Here is a 22,826-nt window from a genome sequence, read left to right as displayed (position 1 = left end):
TAAAGCGTCAACAACAACCAACTGCATCGTTTAATTTTATTTGAGGTTTGGGAGGTTCATACATTTCCTAGACAAACTCGTCTCTTTTTGAAAATTTGAGACCCCTATATTCAAAATCTTTCCTCTAGAGCACGAAGTACTTAATGTTTTACATTGAAGCTTTGGAAACATTCATTGCATTCCAACACCTGGTAATTTGTGTCGCCTTCCATTCCGGGGGAGGGGAGGGAATAGGGGGGATGATAGTAATTTGTATGGAAATACTTGAATTGTATATTTGCTTAATTCCTTCATTACAATGTTATAATTGGAAATAAAAAGAATGGGGGGGGAAGGAAACAGGGGGCTGTATAGAGGAATGAAATAGGTCATATAGAAATATATTTTGGAGGAATGATAGAAATATGTATAGAAAAATTATAATTGTGAATCTAATTGTAATGAATATCTTTTTGTATTATATTATTGTACACAGTCAGATCTCGGTTTACGAGTAACCCGGTTTGCAAGTGTTTTGCAAGACGAGCAAAACACTCAGCAAACTTTTGACTCGTAAACCGAGCATTGACTTGATTTGCGAGCCCCCACCCGACCCGACCGCGAGAACCAACAGTGGCCGGTGGTCTCGGATGGAGCGTCTGGGAGCGGCAGATCTAACAGTTTCCAGTCGGGCTCTGTGAGGCGGCGGTGGTGTTTGCTTAGCCAGCACCACTTGCAGTGAGAGGCAGCGAACAGCAGCAGAGGAGGAGAATTGGAGGAGCCGCGTGGATGGGTCTGTGGCAGAGGCAGCGGTGGAGGCGTCCCTAATGGTAATTAAGTTTTTGGGGATGTGGAATGAATTGTTCAAGTTTACACTAACTCTTATGGGAAAAGTTGCTTTGATATACGAGTGTTTTGGTTTAAGAGCATGCTTCTGGAACGAATTATGCTCGTAAACCAAGGTACTACTGTATTTATTTAATTCCTTCAATAAAATATTATAAATGAAAGCATCAAGAACAGAGAGCAACAATAACTCGACACGATGCTGAACTGGAATGGATCTAAGCGATGTACCGCTAATCCTAATTCATCCCGACTGAACACTTGGTTTCCCACTCGCTTCTTTCTGGTTTTCATATATTGCTATTTAAGCACAGTCCCTCCTCCAGCACAAATGCACACCTATCTAAATGCAGCCACCTATTTAAGGACACACATACATACGTTCACGCTGTTATCCAGCCTTACCAATCATCCATGCGTCGTTGCAGCTCAGGCAGGAAGAACTGGCAGTGAAACTGGTAGATAGAAGAGATGTTGGAGAAGATAAGTTTGATGACATCTTCAGGGAAGGACCTCATGCTTCGAGCTTCTGCCAACAGTTCTGTGCAGAACACCTGAAAGTAATCCATGCCAGAAACCTTTTTTTTAGAAAGGAAATAGTGCTGGGTCTGTTACCTTCTGAACAGTCAGCCACACAGCAGCTGATCCCTAATACTGTCAGTCATAGCTTGCTCTAGCCTGGGTGTTGGTTGGTCCTGCTGCCTAGAGGTGGGGACCTTTTAACATATGTTATTTGCCTGTTCTTGTGTACAATTGCTTTGAAAATCAGTGTGGGAAAGAGTTTTTAAATTTCATGTTCCACTAACTTACAGACTGGTTGTTCTGCAGTCTTGGCTGCAATGTTAAATAAAGCAGAGGCTAAGTTATTTGATGTATTAATGGGTTTAGCGATTCAGCAAATTTTAACTTGCTGAAGAATAGTTCTGAACTTTCGGATTGTGCCTGGTGGAATGCCGTTTGTTTGGTGCGAAAGTATGAAGACGTGGCTAATGTAAAGTGTCAAGTTTAATAAAATTTTTGATTAATCGCTTAATCATATTTCTAAGCGATGAACATTTTAAAATTACAATATTTGGGGAACAATATAATACTTAGTAATATATTACGTCCAAGCGGACTAATAGACAAACTTAAACCATAAACACAAAGAAAAAGGAAATCAAAATCATTAAAGGAAAGTAAGACAATCAGGGGTTTGTTGGATTCCTATTGTCAGACTGATGTATACATGTATAAAACCTGGCTCTTGTTGGCGCCTTGGTGGATGTGGGGATGTTTCTGTTATTTGTGATTTTAAATAGTTAATAAATAATATTGAATTAAAAAAAAAAAAAAAAAAAAAAAAAAGAGAGTGGACTACCATGGCTGCCAAACCATTTCTTTGAGGAGGGAGGAAATTTTCCTCATTAAATCTATTTCAATCGCTACCATAGCTTGCCCTGGTTTTGTCAGATCTGTGTGTGTCTTTGCACTGCAGTCAGCTGGACACTACTGACCTGATCCAGCAGGTGGAGACGTTTCACGTAGGCCTTCTCTGTCTCCAGCAGCTCAGTAGCAATTTTTTTTTCTTCTGGGTCCTAATGGCAGGGAAAAAAAAAAACAAAAAACAGTTTCAAATCCCCCAGCACTAGTCACCACTTCAGCAACTGGGTACCCCGAGGTGAATGGTAGAACTAGAGAATGACACGATGACTGTTTCCCATGGCTAGCCACGGCTAACCCGCTGGAACGGAGGGAAAAATTGACTGGTTGCTGCGGGTATGGGGACAAGGCTTTTCACCGCCCCGTGGAGCAGTGAATGGCCTTGTCCCTACGTAAAGGATCTGCTGCCAGTCACCTCCCTTCCTACCCCTCCCAGTCAGCAGCCCCCCTCCCTCCCTATCATGGGTCCAACAGCCCCCCAAACTCCATTGCGATCATGGTTACTGTCGGTCTCTTTGCACCTCCCGGGGTGGGCCTACCAGCTTCTTAGAAGCATTCGTAGGATGAAGAGGCAGTGTCGTCACAGAAGGGACACAGTGCTGAAGTTCACTGAACCTTCTTCCTGCCGAGTCCCTCCTTCCGATGTAACTTCTGGTGATTAGATGGCTTGCGGGGATGGGAACTGAGCTCGCGGGGCAGGGACAGGGCTGAGCTCACAGGGATACGGACAAATTTTTTCCCCACGTCAATCGCTAGTAGGAACTTATTCTAAATCAGAACCTAGGAGGCCTACATTTCAGAGAATACTAGTATAACCCATTACCGACATGTCTAACATTTAGGCACCTGCTTTAGAGCTGAAATAAGTGCAAATATCTAAATATGGTAATGATACATCACATTTACAGCATTTTGTAAGTTATGCATGTACTTGGGAGTCCTGCTTATGTCCCACCCCTGTGCACACCCCTCCCTGCAAATACAAGAGGTGCAAGATAAGCACTATTCTGTAAATACGTGCCTAGGTAGAATAAGTAGGGTTACCATACAGCTCCAGAAAAAGGAGCACAGATTGAGGCATCCAGATTTTGCTTCCATTGAAAGCAATGGGGAAACCCCCCCCCCAAGATCTAGCTTCTCTGCCCTCTTTCTTCCTCTTCCCTCCAACCCCTCACAGGTCTCTGCACCTCTCTTCCCTCCCTCCCCTTCCCCCTCCTCCAACCCATAGTCAAGGTTCTCTCCCCTCTCCAGGCCCCAAACCCTTTAATTTGCCTCCCAACCCCATGATTCCACCCCCTCCCCCCATGGGCCCACCACAAAGGGGTCTCAAGACACTGAAGCCACTGAAAAAATATGAACTTCTAGCAAAAAATAAGAAAAAGAAGCAGAGCAATTCAAAAGGCTTCTGCACGGATCGCTTGCAGAAATTGAAACTGTAGGGGGCTCCAACTTACTCTTTAAGGTAAGAGGCGCACAACTCAGAAAGTGTCTGGATTTCTGCAACTCCCAGATTGCGGGAAGGAACTGAACATCTGGCATATAGAATCTGGAAGGGACGTGACAGAATTAGTGTTTAAAGATGGGCACGTAGCACTGACTCCCACACCTAAGTTCGGACGCCAGACTTACAGCTGCTGAATCTTGGTTTAAAGGTTGGTGCCCAAGGTAAGGCATGCTGAGGCCATATTCTATAACTAAATGTGCAACTTTTGGGAACATCCCTGGCACACTCATGTCCCTCCCATGGCCTCGCCTCCTTTTGGGATACATGCTATGGGAGTTAGGGGCTCTGCCTTATAAAACAGCATGCATTCGGCCTCGTTTGGAGTTTGTGTGTGTTTGCTTGGGGGGGGGGGGTATTCTGCTACTTAAAATGTCAATTGTGTAGGGTGTCCAGCCAAAGGATTTCTGTATTAAGCCTCATCTGATGTCATGTTTTTTTCACTTGTTGCTTTCCCTGGTTGTTATGCTTATCTTTGCTTTATCCACTTCTGGTTGTTTGTCCCTTTGCAATTGCTAATAAAGATATAAAAAAAAGAAAAAAGCATGCAGCCAGATGTGTGCACAAATTTTATTGAGCACCAATTTAACATCAGTAATTTGTTTTTGGCATCCAGTTATTGATGGCAAAGAGCTCATTAGCCAATTCATTTGCACTCGCATTTCAATAGTGCGTACAGATTTAGACACCGGATGTAGAATCTGGGGGAAAGGGGGTAATTCTATACAGCACAGAGCAACAATTATGTGGCAATCATTTGTGCAAATCATGAGAATACTGGCATATATGCACACATACAGGCAAATGTTCCCAAATTTCCACCTAAGCACTATTCCCTAAAAACATGTACTGTATATCTTATACAGTATGGGGCTCATAATCAAAAAATAAATATATGTCTAAAAACCCACCTAAATCGGCACTTGGATGATGAAAAAGACAGGTCATCCAAGTACTGATATTCGACCAGGGTTTTAGACGTATCTAAATCCAGCTTAGGCCTTTTCCCTGCCTCTGTGCGCCCAGAGTGAAAAGGGGCATTTTTGGAGAAGTGGGTAAGAGGATGCTAAAAACCAATCGCTGATGTTAATTGGCACTCATTAAAATTCGTGCACACATCTGGCTGCCGTTCCAGTATTCAAGACTTGGCGTGATCTCCAGCACCTCCCACCAGCTAACATAATAAGATAAGTTTCAAGATAATTTAAAATTTATTATACTGCCCACTCAAACCTTCTAGGCGGTGCACATTCCGAGTAGGACTCGGGTCCATCAAGACCAGCATCTGATCTCCCAGAATGACCCGTCTAAGTCAGAAGTAACCAGCAAATTTCAAAAAGTAGATCTATTTTCCATAACTCACGTGCAGGGTTGAGCAATGCCTCTCCCAAGTATACCTGGATAATAATTGTTTATGGGCTTTTCTTCCAGGAAGTTATCCAGACCTCTAGAATACCTGATTACTCAAATGAGCTGGGCTGCCCGGTTGACCCAGGTGCTGAATTACCTGGTTTGTGCTCTCTCCAGTGTCCGAATTCTGCCCCACTTGAGCATTTCCTTCCAGCATCCTCCAGGAGAGGTTAGGAATCTGGTCTGGGAAGGAGTGCAGGTATCTCTTGCTGACTTGCTTCCCCAGTCTTTGCTTCTGCAGTGATGTCTGTTCCAAACCCTGCAGTTCAATCCTGCCTGGTATAACTTCCAGTTCCTGGGGATGCAACTGTGTCTCTGTCTTGGATGGGGGTGATAAGATCATAGGAAAGGGAGAAGAGGCTCTGGGAAGGGGACATGGAGCTCTCAATCTCCTCTCTTTCTCTTCTCCATCACCGACTGCGGCTGTTAGTGTCAGAATTAGGTGTTCTTGAATTGCCCGCGGCTTCCAAAGCAGCTTTGGCGGTTCCTGTAGAGGTGGCTTAATCAAGGCTTCGGAATGAACAACCTCTTGGAAAGCTGAAGGAGTAGCAGGGCTCCATTCATTTCTGTTGCTGGTTACCCTAAACACACAAGACAGTTATGTGAAACATTAGGGAATATGCCTCTTGCAACTTCAAAACCCCCCACTATGGGCTCAATATTAAAATCATTAGAATACTGAAATCACGCTGAGCAGCTCAGAAAGGGCACTTAACCAGGAGATGCCACAGAATATCCCCTCTGACCACAGTAACGCTGTCCGGGCAGGATGGTCCTGGGACAGAGTTGAAGTAGTGCAGGAAGTTATACGGGCACTGGTGATATTAGGAGCTGGTGCCCATATAGCTAACAGGGCCACTTAAAAAGCGGCCCTATCTTTGCTTGGTTAGCTATCCAGGGCACCAGGAGTGTTTATTTTGCAACTCACTTAAGTTTTTTCTTCTTATCTTTATCAGCCACCTCCTACCACCCAGCCCAGCCATTATAGTGATGGTCCTTGGCTAGGAGCCACAGAGCAGAGCTTCCTTTAGAGTCCAAAACAGTCACATCCTGGGGCCAGTAGTCAAAGGCACTTATCCAGTTAGCAGTGGCCGGCCAAAGGAATACTCAGTGGAACTAACTGGAAAGTGCCACTTTATATTTTCCCAAACCACCTTGGCACCAGTGCCGGATTTACCTATAAGCTAAATAAACCACAGCTTAAGGCCTTACAATTTGCAAGGGCCTCACAAAAGTTCACAATTTTGCACAAAAGTTCCTTATTACTTATATTAATACAAGTGATCCAAATTACTAATTTTGTCAGCATTACATTACCGTGTGCTGGAAAGGCCAGAGTGCAAGCGAAGGATTCTGGGATATTATATTAAAACAATCTGACCCTGGGAATGTTAGTGAACACAATAACTTACGAACAGGAGCCCTTTAGTCTAACAAAAAGACATTTTACTTAGAATGCCACTGCAAGCAGTCAAAATGACCCCTGAAAGACCAGTACTTCGTAAAATTAAACAAAAGACCTCTTGCCTAGTACTTGGGAGTATCCTGCAAAGTCCTGGACTTTCAAAAGATGTGATAAAGTCAGGTGCTCCTTGTCAATTGAGGACCACTATTCCAAATACCAAATTGTGACATGGAGAGACACTGGGAAATAGCAAGACCACTACTTAAGGCCAACAAAAGTCTTTTGGGTTTGGCGCTTGAACAAGCAAAAGGAATACAAACCAGATAGTAGAAGATATTATTTTTAGATCAAATTCAAATCTATGCAGACAGGCTTCAAACTCCCTGCCCCCTCTTCTCTCTTCCTCCTTCAGCCTTTCACACCTCTACAGCTAACATTTAGACACACAGGGCATTCATTCATACAAACCTGTCTGCTCTGCTCACACACACACATTCATTCAGGCACACACTTTGCTTTGCAGGTAATACATGTTCTATATTTGTAAAAAGCCTATTCTTATATACCTTTTCCAAACCATCCCTGGCTGCTGTCTTGTTAATTTACTTCCCACTGCCTCAGAGGCCTGAACCTTGGACCCAAAATAGACAAAACATACAAAATCACAAAACTCAGATTACAATACATAGTATATATCAATGTACACTAAAATTATTTTTAAAATTCCATTTACGTATTGTTTCTAGGGTAGCTTATTAACAAAGGGCCTCCAAACACTGCTTGGCACTATCTGGGTTGTGCCAATGTAGTCTGGGGCAGGGCTTGAATACAGCCAGAGGTTATCTGGTTAGCAGAGATAACTATCTGGTTAAAGTTAGGACAGAACAAAGGCAGTCCTCCGAGTCTAGCAATGGCCAAGGCTGGTGTCAGGTCAAAAGCGCGCCGGGACAAAGGCGCACCCAGACAATTGAGCGCAGCACGCGCCGCCCTAAATTACTGTTTTTAGTGCTCCAATGGGGGGCGTGGGGGGGAACCCCCCCACTTTACTTAATAGACATCGCGCCGCGTTGTGGGGGCGTTGTGTGGGGAGTTGTAACCCCCCACATTTTACTGAAAACTTCACTTTTTCCCTGTTTTTAGGGAAAAAGTTCAGTTTACAGTAAAATGTGGAGGGTTACAACCCCCCAAACTCCCCATAACGCCGGCACGATGTCTATTAAGTAAACTGGGGGGGTTCCCCAACAAAACCCCCCGTCGGAGCCCCTAAAAACTGTAATTTTTGCGGCGCGGCAGCACACGCTGCGCTCAATTGTTGGTGAGCGCTTTTGTCTTTATGTTTTTATTTAAATTTGTTTCTTTTTTATATAAGTTGTTAATAATTTTGTTCTACGTTTTTTAACTTCTTAATAATTAGATAGTCAGTCTCCCCTTAATTTGTTTTAACTGTACATCGCTTAGAATTTCTTATATAGGCGATTAATCAAATAAACGTGAACTTGAACTTGAACTTGTCTTTCGCGCCGTTGTCTATGAACCGCCAAGGCTTCCTTTCTCTCCAAGAGTTTATAAGTACGACCTTCACACCATCCCTAGCCCTGGCCAGTCCAGGCAGCAGAGGATCCGAGCCAGCAGCTGAGCGCAGGGCATCCTCATAGCGGTGCTCATCAGGGCCACTGAGCCACCAAGTGGCTTTTTATTACTTTTACTGATGTGGAAATAACAACCTCAGCAGCTGCAGTCGAGAAACGATAAGAGCCTGAAGTGCTTCAAGTGCAGAGACATAGGAATAAGCTTTCACTTTCACTTTTGGTCAGTGATTCCCTAGCTCAGGTCTGGTTTTCAGATGTCTTGCAAAAGTGTACAGGCAACCAAGTAGGGTTAAAGCTTACTTTAAAGGACATTATTTTCAGTTTCATTTGGGACTGCTGACCGAGTCCAGACCTGTAAATTCTGCAAGAGAAGTCACGGTCCAGCTCAATAGAGTGACCTCTGTATTAAGATTTTACATTGTTCTTCTTTTCATCCATCTATTCCTCTCCTTTACATATTTTCCTGTTTGAGTTGCCGTAGAAACAGCAGCTGTTTTCCTTCATTCTGTGAAACTGAGCGCTATCCAACCCCCAACCCGGCGCCAGCGGGTAAGAGACTTAGGCCCAAATTGTACAACCAGCGTCTAAAGTTAGGCACCTATTTTGGAGGCGCCCAACTAGATAGGCGCCTATCTAAATTGAAGAACAAGCTCAATTGAGCGTTTTAATCAGCACTGATTGAAGCCTAGGCGCCTATCAAACAAAAAAAAAAGCACGATTCTATTTCTGGAAAGTTCTCTTGAGGTGGTTACAGATAGAACCACTCTCTTATTGACTCTAGCCTTGGAAAGTGATAGAGAATATGTTTTACGCTTATATTTCCGTCATTTAAATGATATGTTTTTGGGCTCAAATGTTAGAATTTTTCCGGACCTAGCTTTGAAAACCCAGAGGCGCAGAAAAGAGTTCTTGGCTTTGCGGCCGAGAGCCCTTGCCCTTGGTGCTACTTTTTTACTTAAATTTCCAGCAAAATGCTTTATTTCCTATCAAAATAAAAAAATTTTCTTTTTTTGAGCCCAAACAGCTATTAGACTTTATAGGGCCAAAAGAAGGGTTGGTCTCCTAGTTTATGGGTGAATGACCTGTCTACCGGCTATGGGGGGAGGGGTTACCCGTTGCCGTTACTCTATATCAGTATTGTATAATTAATTGAATTTATTTTCTTTCTTGATTCTAAATTTGTGGACTGAATAGTTGATTGAATTTTCTAGTATAAATGTAAAAATTTTCTTGTATCTTTTAGTTGGTAATTCTGATCTCTTTTCAAGATTGTAATTCTTGATGTTGAAATGAAAAAGGTTAAAAAAAAAAAAAGCATGATTCTGTAACAAGGCGTTTCTAAAAATTTAGGTGGCCTTCAAAAAAATAGGCACTATGCATGTTAGGTGTGGGCGTGGCTTCGTGTTAGCCACCTTGTTGCTCTTAAGCGTGCTTCAGCGCTCAACTTTTAGTTGGGCCTAGAGCTGGCCTATTTCTTGAGCGCTCTCCAAAACAGGTTCCGCTCAGCACGATTCATTAAACAGCACCCGGTTTGACTTGAATCGCACTGAACAGTGCATAATTAGGCGCTTCTTATAGAATTTGCCCTTTAATAATAATTTTATTTTTTTATATACCGCAATATCAAAAACAGTTCAAAGCGGCTTGCAGAAGAAGAGACTGTGTACAGACGGCGATATTGCAGAAAACTTTTGAAATTACATTTGCATGTTAAGGTTCTTGGGCCCGTTTTGTTCAATATTTTTATAAATGACCTGGAAGAGGAAACAACAAGCAATATAATCAAGTTTGCAGATGACACAAAACTATGTCGGGCAGTTGGCTATCAAAGGGACTGCGAGGATCTCCAGAAGGATCTGAACCAGCTGGAGAAGTGGGCGGAAAAGTGGCAGATGAATTTTAACATAGACAATTGCAAGGTGATGCATCTGGGTAGGAAAAACAAGGAACATGAATATAGAATGTTAACATTAGGTAAATGCGAACAAGAAAGAGACTTAGGGGTACTGATAGACAAGACACTGAAGCTGTCGGCTCAATGCGCAGCGGCGGCAAAGAAAGCAAACAGGATGTTGGGTATGATCAAGAAGGGCATCACGAGTAGATCGGCGGACGTCATAATGCCGCTTTATAGAGCAATGGTCAGACCACACTTGGGAGTATTGTGTCCAACACTGGTCTCCATACCTTACGAAAGATATATAACCCTGCTGGAGAAGGTGCAGAGGCGAGCCACGAAACTAATCAAAGGTACGGAGAATTTGAGCTACAAAAAACGCTTCGGAAAACTGTTCACCCTTGAAAAGAGGAGACTGCGAGGAGATATGATAGAGACTTTTAAAATATTAAAAGGATTTGACAAAATAGACCAAGAAACAGCGTTATTCACTTTTTCAGATGTGACACGGACAAGAGGTCATGGACTGAAACTGAGGGGCAGCAGGTCCAGGACAAATGTCAGGAAGTTCTGTTTCGCACAGAGAGTGGTGGACGCTTGGAATGCTCTCCCGGAGGAGGTTGTGACGGAGACTACCGTTCTGGGATTCAAACGCAAATTGGATGCACACCTTCTTGCAAATCACATCGAGGGATACGGGAAATCAGGGTCTCCAACAGGCCTCCGCGTGTGCGGGTCGCCGGACTAGATGGACCTAGGGTCTGATCCGGTGAAGGCGTTTCTTATGTTCTTATGTTAGACAAGTTTGTCTGGAAGAGTTTTGGAAATACATCAAGATTGAAGTGGGGGGTCAGAGATATTTGTCAAAGGGATAGGTTTTGATTGACTTCCTAAAAGTTTGATAAGAAAGTGCATTTGAGATGAAGTTGGTTAAACATTTGTTCCATTTGCCTGCTTGGAATGATAATGGAGGGGAGCGGAGAAGCATAGTAGTTTGTAGAGTGGGCCGAGAACCAGAGAAACTGGTTTTGATTCCCACTGTGGCTCCTTGTGTCTCTGGGCAAGTCACTTAGCCCTCCATTGTGTCAGCTACAACAACTCAGCTTTGAGAGTCTATTAGGCACAGAGAAAAGTAACTGTATATCAGTGGTCTCAAACACACGGCCCGGGGGCCACATGCGGCCCGCCAGGTACTATTTTGAGGCCCTCAGCATGTCTATCATAATCACAAAAGTAAAACAGTTTCTTGATCATATGTCTCTTTAGCTATAAATGACAATATTATTATTAAGACTTAGCCAAAAGGAAAGAGTTTTACCTCATGCAAAATTGTCAATTCTTTAATAAGACATGAACTATTTTTCAGAGGTCCTCCAAGTACCTACAAATCCAAACTGTGGCCCTGCAAAGGGTTTGAGTTGGAGACCACTGCTGTAAACTATTTATGGTTGTTCCCTGAAAAAGCAGTACCTATGCACGCCCTATTAAATTTTGAATTTCTTGCAGCTGCGGTGACCACTTCTGTATTTTCATTTTGCAGCGCTGGTATTATTTCTCCTATTTCTGTTCCTCATGTAGGGTCAGTTACTTATTCCAAGCTTCCCCCTCTTAGTTCTGTGTCCACCCTCACACAGAAAGAGATCTAAGGCGATTAGAAGAACTACAGGCTGCAAACAAAGGCACGCAGACAAGAACAAAGTACCGAAAATGTTGAGGAGCTAGGCCTCGCCAAATTTTTATTTGGATTTTACTTGGTGCTTTTTTCAATAGTTGCTCGAGGCGAGTTGCATTTAGCGACACCAGGTATTTCCCTCTCCTCTTGGTGTGGTGGCCATGTTAGTCCACTTTCCAAGGTAATATTTAGAAATAACAAAGACCTGGGCTTCCTTACCCACTACAAAGACATCTAAAACTGCTTCGGCACCTAGCACCCAACCCTCTTCCTATGAAACTACCTCTGAAATGCTTTCCATGTTTTCCTTATATATACTAATATTTATCAACATTTGCTTATTTCTGATCTGAAGAAGGGTTACCTTTTTGAGTTAATCCAATAAAAAAGGTATTACCTTAGGGTTGTTTTTGCTTTTTTTTTCTTCCTATATATTACCTCAGAAAGCATAGAATCTAAATTTGTATCTGAGGCAATGGAGGTTTAGGGGGACTTGCTGAAAATCAGAAGCAACAAGCAGCAGGATTTGAATATGGCTTCCCTGGTTGTCAGCCTGGTGCTATAATCACTAGTGGCTCCTTTTACAAAGCTGTGCTAGACGCCAACGCCAGCATTGAGCTGGCGTTAGCTCTAGCCACATAGCGCAGGTTTAGCGTGCATTAAAAGCGTTATCGCAGCTTAGTAAAAGGAGCCCTAGGTCTACTCTTCCAGTCTACAAAGCTCCTCAGAACCCCTTGTGTTTACTAGAAGCAACGTATCAGCCCAGCACCGTGAGCTTCCTCAAGCAGTGCCCTACTAGTAATCTTACAGACCTCCTTTCATATCTCCTTTCAGCCTTCTTTTTGCGTGCTGAATATGCTTTAGGCTTTCCTCATCAGAGAATCATTCCTTCCTATCATTTAGAGAATCATTCCTTCCTATCATTTTGGTCATTCTTCTCTGTACGAGGGGGCCGCTAAAAAGTTCTCAGACCAAACCAACAAAGCTGGGGCAGTCTCCATCGAGGGCTATACACAATAGTCCAGTGATTTTCCACTTTTTTTCATTCCATCGGAAAAATACAGAACAAAAAAAGTGGAGGGGGGGGGAATAAAAAAACATCGCTGGACTAAGTGTATAACCCTTGATGGCTACCTCAACCTTGTTGGTTGGGCTGAGAACTTTTCTAATTCCACCATATCTGTTTTGAAATTTGGCAACTAGAATCTAAGCAATCAAAGCTGTCACAAGCAGTGAGCAAGGTGAGCGATTACCCCCGATACCAAGCAGGTAGGGATGGTGGGAATGCCATGCAACCATCTTGAATAGTCTACAATCTGCGTGGAAATGAACCTCTGCTTGTGGCATTACACGACACCTGTTGTCTCTTTCCTACCTCTCCCCATACCCCCCTGCCTCATGGCTCTTCCCTTCTTCCTCACGGAACATTCGTAAGCAGTTACCTTTCATTTTCAAAACGGGCCACAAGGTGCATGACACTCAGGCTGTCCCCCTCCTTCATCTCCGATCTCCTACATGGAACTGACCAGGCGCGAACGGACCAAACAGGGGCTCCAGAGCTGGGCAAAGGAAACCAACCTCTCCAGCACCTAGCTCAGTTCCAGTAAGCTGTGGAAATGTCAGACAACTGTATCACTACCAGAAGAAAAAGTCCAACGCAAAGAGGAAGTAACTCCAGCCTTGAAGCAAAGTATGGAAAATGAAACCGTTAAAGTCGATAAGGACTTTTCTAAGCTGACTCCACTCCTGAACTGTCAAAAAGGTTTTGCATTTTCCGGACAAGCTTCAGTGCATCCTTTTCATATCATTTGCCGGGTTTTTCCTTTCTTGCTCATCCTTCATATCTCTACCTACTACTGTCTTTATATAATTTTGCAGAAATCATGACATGAAATAATATTAAAATTCAGAGTTTGGCTAAAGTGGCAGATGTAGCACTGCTCACATCTTCTAGCCAGATTTAAAGACCCTTGTTAAAATGAGCTGCTCACGGAGATCAGGTCCTTTCATGACATCATAAGTACTCCCAGAACAAAGGTCTATCAAACCTAGCATCCCGTTTCCAATATGGTCAATCTAGGCAGCGCTTCCAAAGTAGCAAAATCCCATGTTACCACATGGCTTTCCCCAATTCTTTCTTAATAACAGGTATGGACTTTTCCTCCAGAAACATATCCAAGCCTTTTTTTTTTTTTTTTTAAACCAGCTACACTAACCGCTTTTACCACATTCATCAGCAATGGATTCCAGAGCTTAATTATGCATGGAGATAAAACACTTATGATTTTAAAGTGTTTGAGGCTTGTGTAGCTGAGGATGGAGCTTGCAGGAATGGGGCAGGGACAGGAAAAGAACTCACTGGGATGGGATGGGATGGGATGGGAAAATAAGTTCCCACGGGGATGGGGAAAAATTTGTCCCCGTGTCATTCTCTACAGTCAGGGGTGCCCACACTTTTTTGGCTTGCGAGCTACTTTTAAAATGACCAAGTCAAAATGATCTACCAACAATAAAGTTTTAAAAAACACAAAGCACACTGTACGCAGAGAAAATGTTAATTACCATTTGTATTCAGGGATTTTTTTCAGAGGTCAAGGTAGATGACTTTAAAATATGCAATCTCACCTCAGTAACAACTATACAAAAATAGACAAATATACCCCCTCTCCTTTTACTAAACCGTGATAGTAGTTTTTAGCGCAGGGAACTGCGCTGAATGCCCTTCGCAGCTCCTGATGCTAAAAACCACTGTTGCGGTTTAGTAAAAGGGGGCCATAGTGCAAAATATAGACAGCAAATATAAATTCTCAAAATGGACACATTTTAATCACTAAATTGAAAATAAAATCATTTTTCCTACCTTTTTGTCTGGTGATTTCATGAGTCTCTAGTTGCACTTCCTTCTTCTGTAAATCCAATATTTCTTTCTTTCTGCCCCTTCCCCTTTTCTTTCTGTCTCTTTCTTTCTCTCTCCCCCTGCCCCCTCTTCATTTCTGTCTTTCTCTCTCTCTCAACCCTGCCTGCCTGCCTGTCTGTCTTTCTCTCTCCCTCTGCCCACCCCCAAGCCATCGCCCAGATTTCTCCACTTCCCCGATTCTCTCTTCCTGCTGCCCGCCTGCCCCCACCCAAGCCACCCCGCCGATTTCTCCCTGCTTCCCCGAGCCAAGCCTGGCGCATACAAGCGCCGGGCCCACAAGTCTTCACCTCCAACATCAATTCAGACGTCAGAGAGGAAGTTCCAGGCCAGCCAGACAGCAATTGGCTGGCCCAGTACTTCCTCTCCGACATCAGAATTGACGTCGGAAGTGAAGTATTGTGGGTCCGGCGCTTGTATGCGTCTGGCCTGGCTCGGAGAGGCAAGAAGAACAAGATCGCAAAGGCAATGCGATCGACTCGAGTTGCCTTTGCGATCTACTAGTTGATCGCGATCGACCATTTGGGCACCCCTGTCTAAAGTGAACCACAAGATTAGCCCAGACAAGTTACTTTTCTTAAAAGATCTTGCGATGTAAAAGCAAATTGCTGTCAACTTCCTCTCAAATGGTAAAAACCAAATGTTTTGAATGTTTTCCCCTTCTAAATATACATTTCTGCATGTCTGTCTTTGACCAGACAGCTTCCCTCTGTATTTCTAGCTCAGTTGGAACCAAGGCTGTTTTGGTGGTCTGAGTTTTCCGGCACAAGTATTGTCATGCTATGTTTTAATTAGCTGAAGATCTTCCCCTTCCCAATATACTCTAGTGCGAACACAGCAACGGTCTTTGGCTGAAGGGGGAAGAGTGTGGCGCAGTGGTTGTGGGTTCAAACCCATTATGCTCCTTGTGACCCATGGCCAAGTCACTTAAAACCCCCACTGCCCAGGTACATTAGATGGATTGCGAGTCTGCTGGGACAGACAGGGAAAAATGCTTGAGTACCTGAATAAATTCATGTAAACCGTTCTGAGCTCCCCTGGGAGAACAGTATAGAAAATTGAATAAATAGTGTTTAAAGTTTCAGCCTCCGATAACCAAAGTTGGCATTGTGATGTCATAATGCCTCACTCCACCAATGCTTAACAGCCAGTCTTATCAGTGATGTCACAATCGCTTTATTGTCCTTTACTTGGCTCACTTTTACTACATTTTGATTTCAAGAGTGGTGCAGTGATTAAAGCTACAGCCTCAGCACCCTGGGGTTGTGGGTTCAACCCCACGCTGCTCCTTGTGACCCTGGGCAAGTCACTTAATCCCCCCATGGCCTCAGGGACATTAGATAGATTGTGACAGACGGGGAAAAATGCTCGAGTACCTGAATAAATTGGTTTTATTTCTGCTGCTGACATCCACCACCTCGCTGTAAGTTATGTTGACTGCTCATAGCAAGTTTCAAGTTTATTAAAAGTTTGATTAATCGCTTAATCCACATTCTAAGCGATTTACATATTACTAAAATTACAATAGAAGGGGAAAAATACACTGAATAAGACTGAAACATACTATTGACAAAAATTTAAAAAAACAAAAAAAAAAAACAAAACATGAGACATGAGGAAAAGCATGGGTAAAAGTTACAATATATTTTAAAGATAGAAAAACAAGTAGGGAAAATACACAAGGAAAAGGAAAAGGCTGAATATTTCAGTAAAAGATTAGAGGTAAAAGAATTATTATTAATTAGTGTAAAAATGATTAATTAGAAAAGGCATCTTTAAAGAGAAAACTCTTCAGCTTACCTTTGAATTTTTCTATGTTTGTTTCTTCCCTTAAATAGATAGGGAGAGAATTCCAGATTTGGGGGTTGAGACAGAAAAGATAGCTTGTCGTCTAGTGTTTATGAATTTAAGAGAGGGAACCGATAGCAGATGTTGTTCTGTAGATCTTAATATTCGATTAGTAGTATATGGAATCAAATATTTATGAATAAATGCTGGGGTTTTGAAAAGAAGAGTTTTATATGTAAGCAGGCATATTTTATAAGTTGCACGATGTGTGACTGGGAGCCAGTGGGCTTCCCTAAGAAGAGGTGTCACATGGTCGAATTTCCTTGCTTTGGTAATCAATTTTATAGATGTGTTTTGAATAATCTGAAGGCGTTTAAGTTCCTTTTGAGCAATACCATTATATAGAGAGTTACAATAGTCTATCTTAGATAAAAACGAAAGAATGGATAAGAATTTTAAGAGACTTTTCACAAAGAAATTGAGAAATAGAGCGAATTTGTCTGAGCCTAAAAAAAGATAATTTGACAACACTGCTGATATGATCATGAAAAGTGAGTTTATTATCAAATATAATTCCTAAGATTTTTATTTTTTTAACTTCTTCTAACGGAATGCCCTTGATAGTGATTGGGAAATTAAGGTTTAAATTATCTTTCCAGGGAAAGAGCATTATATTTGATTTATTTATATTCAACGCACTTCCCTTGAAGAAGCCTGTTAGTGTGAAATGGATCTGGCCTCCGTCGAGTTAGAAAAGATAAGTGCCTTTTTTTTTTTTGTAAAATTGATTAAAAAATAACTTATCAAAAAATTTTTAAAAAAATAAGGATTTAATAAAAAAATTAATTAATTCAAACAGAGACTGTTGACCTATGATAGTACCCTAAACCCCAATTGAAGTCTTTCTATTGACTAGACTCCGGGGGTTCTTTGAGGTCTTTTTGCCTCTGTTTGGATGTCTTCAGTATTCTACATTATTTGTCTACCATGGGATTGTTAATTTTTGAACACTAATTTAAGGCCTTCACTGATTTTGTTTACCAAGGACTGGGTTGACAATCTCTGTCCTAGAATGAGATAAAGCAACAATTCTGACTATTTGACAGTTCAGACTTGACTGAGATAGGCCACCCTGCCTGCCAGTTAGACATCTTTCTAGTCTCTCTTGGCCCTGAACTGGAATCTTATGAGTGAGCTACGGCTGTAGGCCAGGCCCCCTAGCTCTAGGTGATCAAGTGCTGGGTTTACCCCAGTGCATGCTGGGACTTGTAGTCTTGCTTTTCTTAGGGAATGCAATTCGGAAACCAGAACTACAAAGGGCGTGCATGCAATGGCGTAAACCCAGGACATGATCAAACCTGTCCTGCAAATCTGGATCCAGTTGGCAGCCTTAAACAACAACTTAATAAGAGTGTGAAAGGCCACAGATGGAACGAGGCAGACCCAAATTTGTGGGAAAGCAACTTTATTCAACGGCCTGACGTGGCCCTTGTTTTGGCTGGTGTCTGCATCAGGGGTCACAAGGATGAGTGTCAATAACACACTACATCTGTGCTAATGCTCACCACTACTGCTAGTTGACTCTTCTCGCAAATGCAGCATAACACACAAAGCACATCTCCAACATCTGGCCTGCCTAATTATGATTATTGAGAACTTCTATACCGCTACTAATGACTGGGGTGTCAATTCAGAGCTGTCTACATGAGCCTCTGCAAAGGCACTACACTACATGAGCTTCTGTAAAGGTGTTACAATACCTTAGTTTCTGTAGAGATGTTACCATGGAGTTGAGGTGTTATAATGAATGGGCTCTATACTGAAATTCACAGAGCTTTGTGGTGGTGTTACAGAGTTAATACAGTACTAGCATGGTTATGCCAATAATTCATCGTCCTACTTACATGCACGTTTATACCAAATCAGTTGTCCTATTTATGTACACATGTGTTACTAGGTTTACTATTGCAGCTAAATATACTATACATTTTGGGTTTTACTAAAAAATTTTATATACCTCTTACGGGAAGTTGGCCATTTCAACTAACTATAATCTATTTACATGCATCCCTGAAAATTCTAATTCCCTCTCTCTATCCACTTTATAATTTCAGTTGAAGTAGTTTGAGAAAAGGATAGTCTTTAGCAGTGGTTAAAGCTACAGCCTCAGCACCCTGGGGTTGTGGGTTCAACCCACGCTGCTCCTTGTGACCGTGGGCAAGTCACTTAATCCTCCCACTGCCCCAGGTACATTAGATAGATTGTGACAGACAGGGAAAAATGCTTGAGTACCTGAATAAATTCATGTAAACCATTCTGAGCTTCCTTGGAAGAACAGTATAGAAAATTGAATAAATAGTGTGAAAAGTTTCAGCCTCTGATAACCAGAGCTGGTATTGTGACATCATAATGCCTCATTCCACCAATGCCTAACAGCCAATCTCATCAGTGATGTCACAATAGCGTGATTGTCCTTTTCTTGGCTCCCTTTGACTACATTTTGATTTCTAGAGTGGCGCAGTGGTTAAAGCTACAGCCTCAGCACCCCGAGGTTGTGGGTTCAAACCCACGTCGCTCCTTGTGACCCTGGGCAAGTCACTTAATCCCCCCCATTGCCCCAGGTACATTAGATAGATTGTGAGCCCACCGGGACAGACAGAAAAATGCTTCAGTACCTGAATAAATTAATGTACACCGTTCTGAGCTGCCCTGGGAGAACAGTATAGAAAACTGAATAAATAAAAAAATTACCGTACTGCAGCCTAAAAACCTTCAACTCCCTCAGCTTTTTTTGAAAGTGACTTAAATCAAGTTTCAAATTTATTAAAATTTTACTATCCCGCAGCAAGGGAATTACCATCTGAGCTGCTTACAGTCTAAAAACATACATTAATAAAGCAATTATACAGTCACATGAAATTAAGGTTAAAAAAAGGGGAAGAACTACAAATTCCAAAAGAAAGAGTATAAGGGTAACACATTTGGGATATTTTGTATTCTGCTTAAACCATCAGCACAATCAGTAACACCTGATTTAATATGCCTCAGAAAAAAAGAAAAAAGTTTTCAGATCCGATTTAAACCTATTGGCCGAAGTTGCTGCCTGGAGAGATATTGGTAAAAGAGTTTTAAAACTTTGGGGCACTAACAGAAAAAATGGCTTCTCTAATGTGCTCACGGACCAGTTCCCAATAAGATGGAACAGCAAGAAGTTGTTTATTTGCAGATCTTAAAGGTCTAGCTGATATATACGGGCTCAAAAAGGCGTACAAGGCAAAGAGGCTCGTCTGTAGTTAGTACAGTGAAAGTTATCAAAAGTATTTTAGATATGATATGATATTTAATGATTTCTGTTTCCTGATTTACATTGCTATTTATAGCTCTTGCTTCAGTTGTGTTTTTAGATTTAAATTAGGAAGAAAAGAATAGTATATGACTTTTGTAGCTACTAGAACAATGCTGAATTCCATGACCTCAGTTAGCAGAATAATATGTCCAGTTTGACTTTTATTGATTAGATTTCTTCCCACCTTAAGCAGGCCACTTAACAGTGTGCTACGCCATAGAAGCTAACAGTGGTTTGGCAAGGGCCTCTGACTAATGTTCGCACTTTGCCTACAGCTATAGCAACCTAATCTCAGCTGAAAGCAGGAGAGTGCAGCTGGTACACATTGGACTTGGCACTCAATTTGCTCTTCGTGCTGCCAATACCTTTTTCTGCTAGTGTGGTTCACAACTTAGATTTAAGTTGTTTGGTCCACAGGCTGCTCCACAGATTTCTACCGCATATTCAGTGGCTCAAAAGTATGGTTCAAACAGCTTTGAGAGAGGCAAGGAAGATAGCTCAGAGAGGACTGACCCGTCGCCCCAGTAAATGCAGTCCCCTGCTGTCAGTTAGAATTAGCCACAGGACACAGATGGAATTACAGAGATGTGACAGTGCCCATGAGCAGCAGATAGAAGAATTGCCAGGTACTTTAAAAAACAAAAACCCAACAAAAAAACAACAATCAGGACTTAGCCCAATAGAGCTTCCACCCATGATTTTGATTACTAAAGCACTGATGGCAATACCTTTCCCCTTCAAGAACAATCCTGTAATAAAAACAAAACAGAACTAGACATCACACATCATTAATAGCAACAGAGCTTTCCTTCACCACAAGATATGGTGTCCAATAATGCCTCTTTTTTGCCTCCTTAGTGAAGTGGTGTTCCAGCAGTGAGATAAGGATTAGGCAGATGGCAAATTTTTGTTCATTCCAAAAGTTGGCAACTTTCTGTCCCAGTGCATTATGGGATCTGCAGCATTGATTTAATTAGAGTCAGACACTACAAAAGGCATACAGCTTTAGGATATAAGTTTAAAGTTATGACTTGCCCAATAATCTCCTTCCTGGAAGTGGGTAACTTGGCAGTGGAGAACTGCACAATAATGGGGACTGGGAGATTCCCGGGGGCATAGAAGAAGTTTCCAAAGTATTCCCATAGGAGTGTAGTCAAAATTTCTGGTGACTCCAAAATGTGTCTTAGTGCATTTCAAACCAGAATGTGGTTTGGAATGCACTAAGGCAGGCAAATTGGAGCACCAGAATGAAGCTTGGAATGTAATGTAATTGTAATGTAATTTATTTCTTATATACCGCTACATCCGTTAAGTTCTAAGCGGTTTACAGAAAATATACATTAAAATTAAAAAATATGAAAATAATAAAGGTACTTAAAAAAAATTCCCTTTCTGTCCCGAGGAATGCCCAGCAAGGCAGCCAGATTGAAGGTTAGAATGCAAATAATTATAACATTGACTCCTACTGGTACAGGTGAGGATAGAGGAGATTAATTGTGGAGAGGGTAGGGATGGAATGGATCTTAGTGGTACAGATTAGATTCCGTTAGGGATGAATGAAATTTCTGTCTCTGTGCAACTTTCTACTTGGCAGCTCTGATGCAATGGTGCAAAAACCAGAAATGGATTAACCTAGGACAGTGGTCTCAAACTGAAACCCTTTGCAGGACCAATTGTTGGATTTGTAGGTACTTGGAGGGCCTCAGAAAAAGAATAGTTAATGTCTTATTAAAGAAATGACAATTTTGCATGAGATAAAACTCGTTATAGTTCATAAATCTTTCCTTTTAGTTAAGTTTTAATAATAATATTGTAATTTATAGCTAGAGAGACGTATGATCAATAAACCGTTTTATTTTACTTTTGTGATTATGATAAACATACCGAGGGCCTCAAAATAATACCTGGCGGGCTGCGAGTTTGAGACCACTGACCTAGGATAAAGTGGCATGTCTCTAGTGTGATAGGAAGCTGGGAAAAGAAGGCTCAACTTCAAGAGAAGTATACAAACTTTTGTTTTAGTTCAAACATTTTCTTGAAAAAGTGTTAAGTTTTACAATAACAAAAACACAATGAAACAATCAACATAACTTACAGCGAGGTGGTGGTTGTCAGCAGCAGAAATGAAACCAAAGTAATTACAGTGATTTAGAATTAAAACAATGGAGGGGGGGAAGGGAATAGGGGGAGTGTATGTAATAGATAATATGGAAATATATTTTGGAGGATTGATAGAAATATGTATGAAAATTAATATTGTGAATATAAATGTAATGAATATTTTATTATTGCATATTTATTTGATTCCTTCAATAAAATGTTATAAATTAGAATTGGCAATAAATAAGCCTTACTTCGTAAAAAAATAAGTTGCCAACCAGAAACAGATTCACCAGACATTTATGCAGGGCTTTTTTAGTCTTGCTTTTCTTGGGAAATGCATTCGGGAAATGAGAACTACAAGTTCCTGCTCGCAATGGGGTAAACACCGGACTGGATCAAGCCTGTTAGGCGAATCTGGATTCAGATAGCCACCAAGAGGCGAAGTTCCCCAACTCCAGCCGGGAGTCTTTGGGGCCAATCCCGGCTGTGAGCTTCCATTCCAAAGCAGTGTGTGGAGCATTGAAATCAGGACTAACGCCAAACGTCCAGCCTGAAGCTGGTAATTTGGCATCTCTGCAGTTATAGAATTTAAATGGAAGTGGTGGGAAGGGGCAACTGGGAAGACTGGAGATTATCTGCTCACAAGATAGCACAGGTAGAATGATCAGTACTACCTTACCCAGGTTAAGGTGAACAGCTTGCTCCAGTTCGGGTCTTGCTCCGGTGCATGCTGGGAGATGTTCTCCCTGACTGCTCGAGGACTAGTAATACTTCCCGCGCAAACAGTGGGGCCAAACTACTCCTGAGCGGGACTTTCCGAGCTGGTGACTGACTAGCACCGCTTCGGTCTACGACCCAAGCGCAGCGCCTCCTCTCCCTTTAATTCCAGGCATGACAGTCACAGCAGGGCGGGAACGCTCTTCTTCGTCACGTGAACGCTTCCGCGTCACGTGG

General features: G+C 42.1%; 1 protein-coding gene across 2 annotated transcripts in view; it reads right to left on the bottom strand.

Annotated features, from left to right (window-relative positions):
- Positions 1 to 22,824, bottom strand: part of FGD2 (FYVE, RhoGEF and PH domain containing 2) — a 55,632-nt gene extending 32,808 nt beyond the window's left edge. Inside the window, exons 1-5 of one of the 2 annotated variants that reach the window (XM_033917785.1) lie at positions 22,552 to 22,824; positions 13,164 to 13,329; positions 5,256 to 5,739; positions 2,322 to 2,402; positions 1,231 to 1,379 (exon numbers count right to left, since the gene is read on the bottom strand). In XM_033917785.1, the coding sequence (XP_033773676.1) occupies positions 1,231 to 1,379; positions 2,322 to 2,402; positions 5,256 to 5,739; positions 13,164 to 13,222 (773 nt within the window). In that variant the 5' untranslated portion in view covers positions 13,223 to 13,329; positions 22,552 to 22,824. The remainder of the gene's footprint in view (positions 1 to 1,230; positions 1,380 to 2,321; positions 2,403 to 5,255; positions 5,740 to 13,163; positions 13,330 to 22,551) is intronic. The other variant, XM_033917786.1, reaches the window with a different exon arrangement.
- Positions 22,825 to 22,826: the final 2 nt, after the last annotated feature.

The sequence above is a fragment of the Geotrypetes seraphini genome, chromosome 13 (genome assembly GCF_902459505.1).
Source record: "Geotrypetes seraphini chromosome 13, aGeoSer1.1, whole genome shotgun sequence".
NCBI lineage: Eukaryota > Metazoa > Chordata > Amphibia > Gymnophiona > Dermophiidae > Geotrypetes > Geotrypetes seraphini.
The sequence above is the reverse complement of the archived record's forward strand: the minus strand, read 5'-3'. Positions and strand labels throughout refer to the sequence as shown.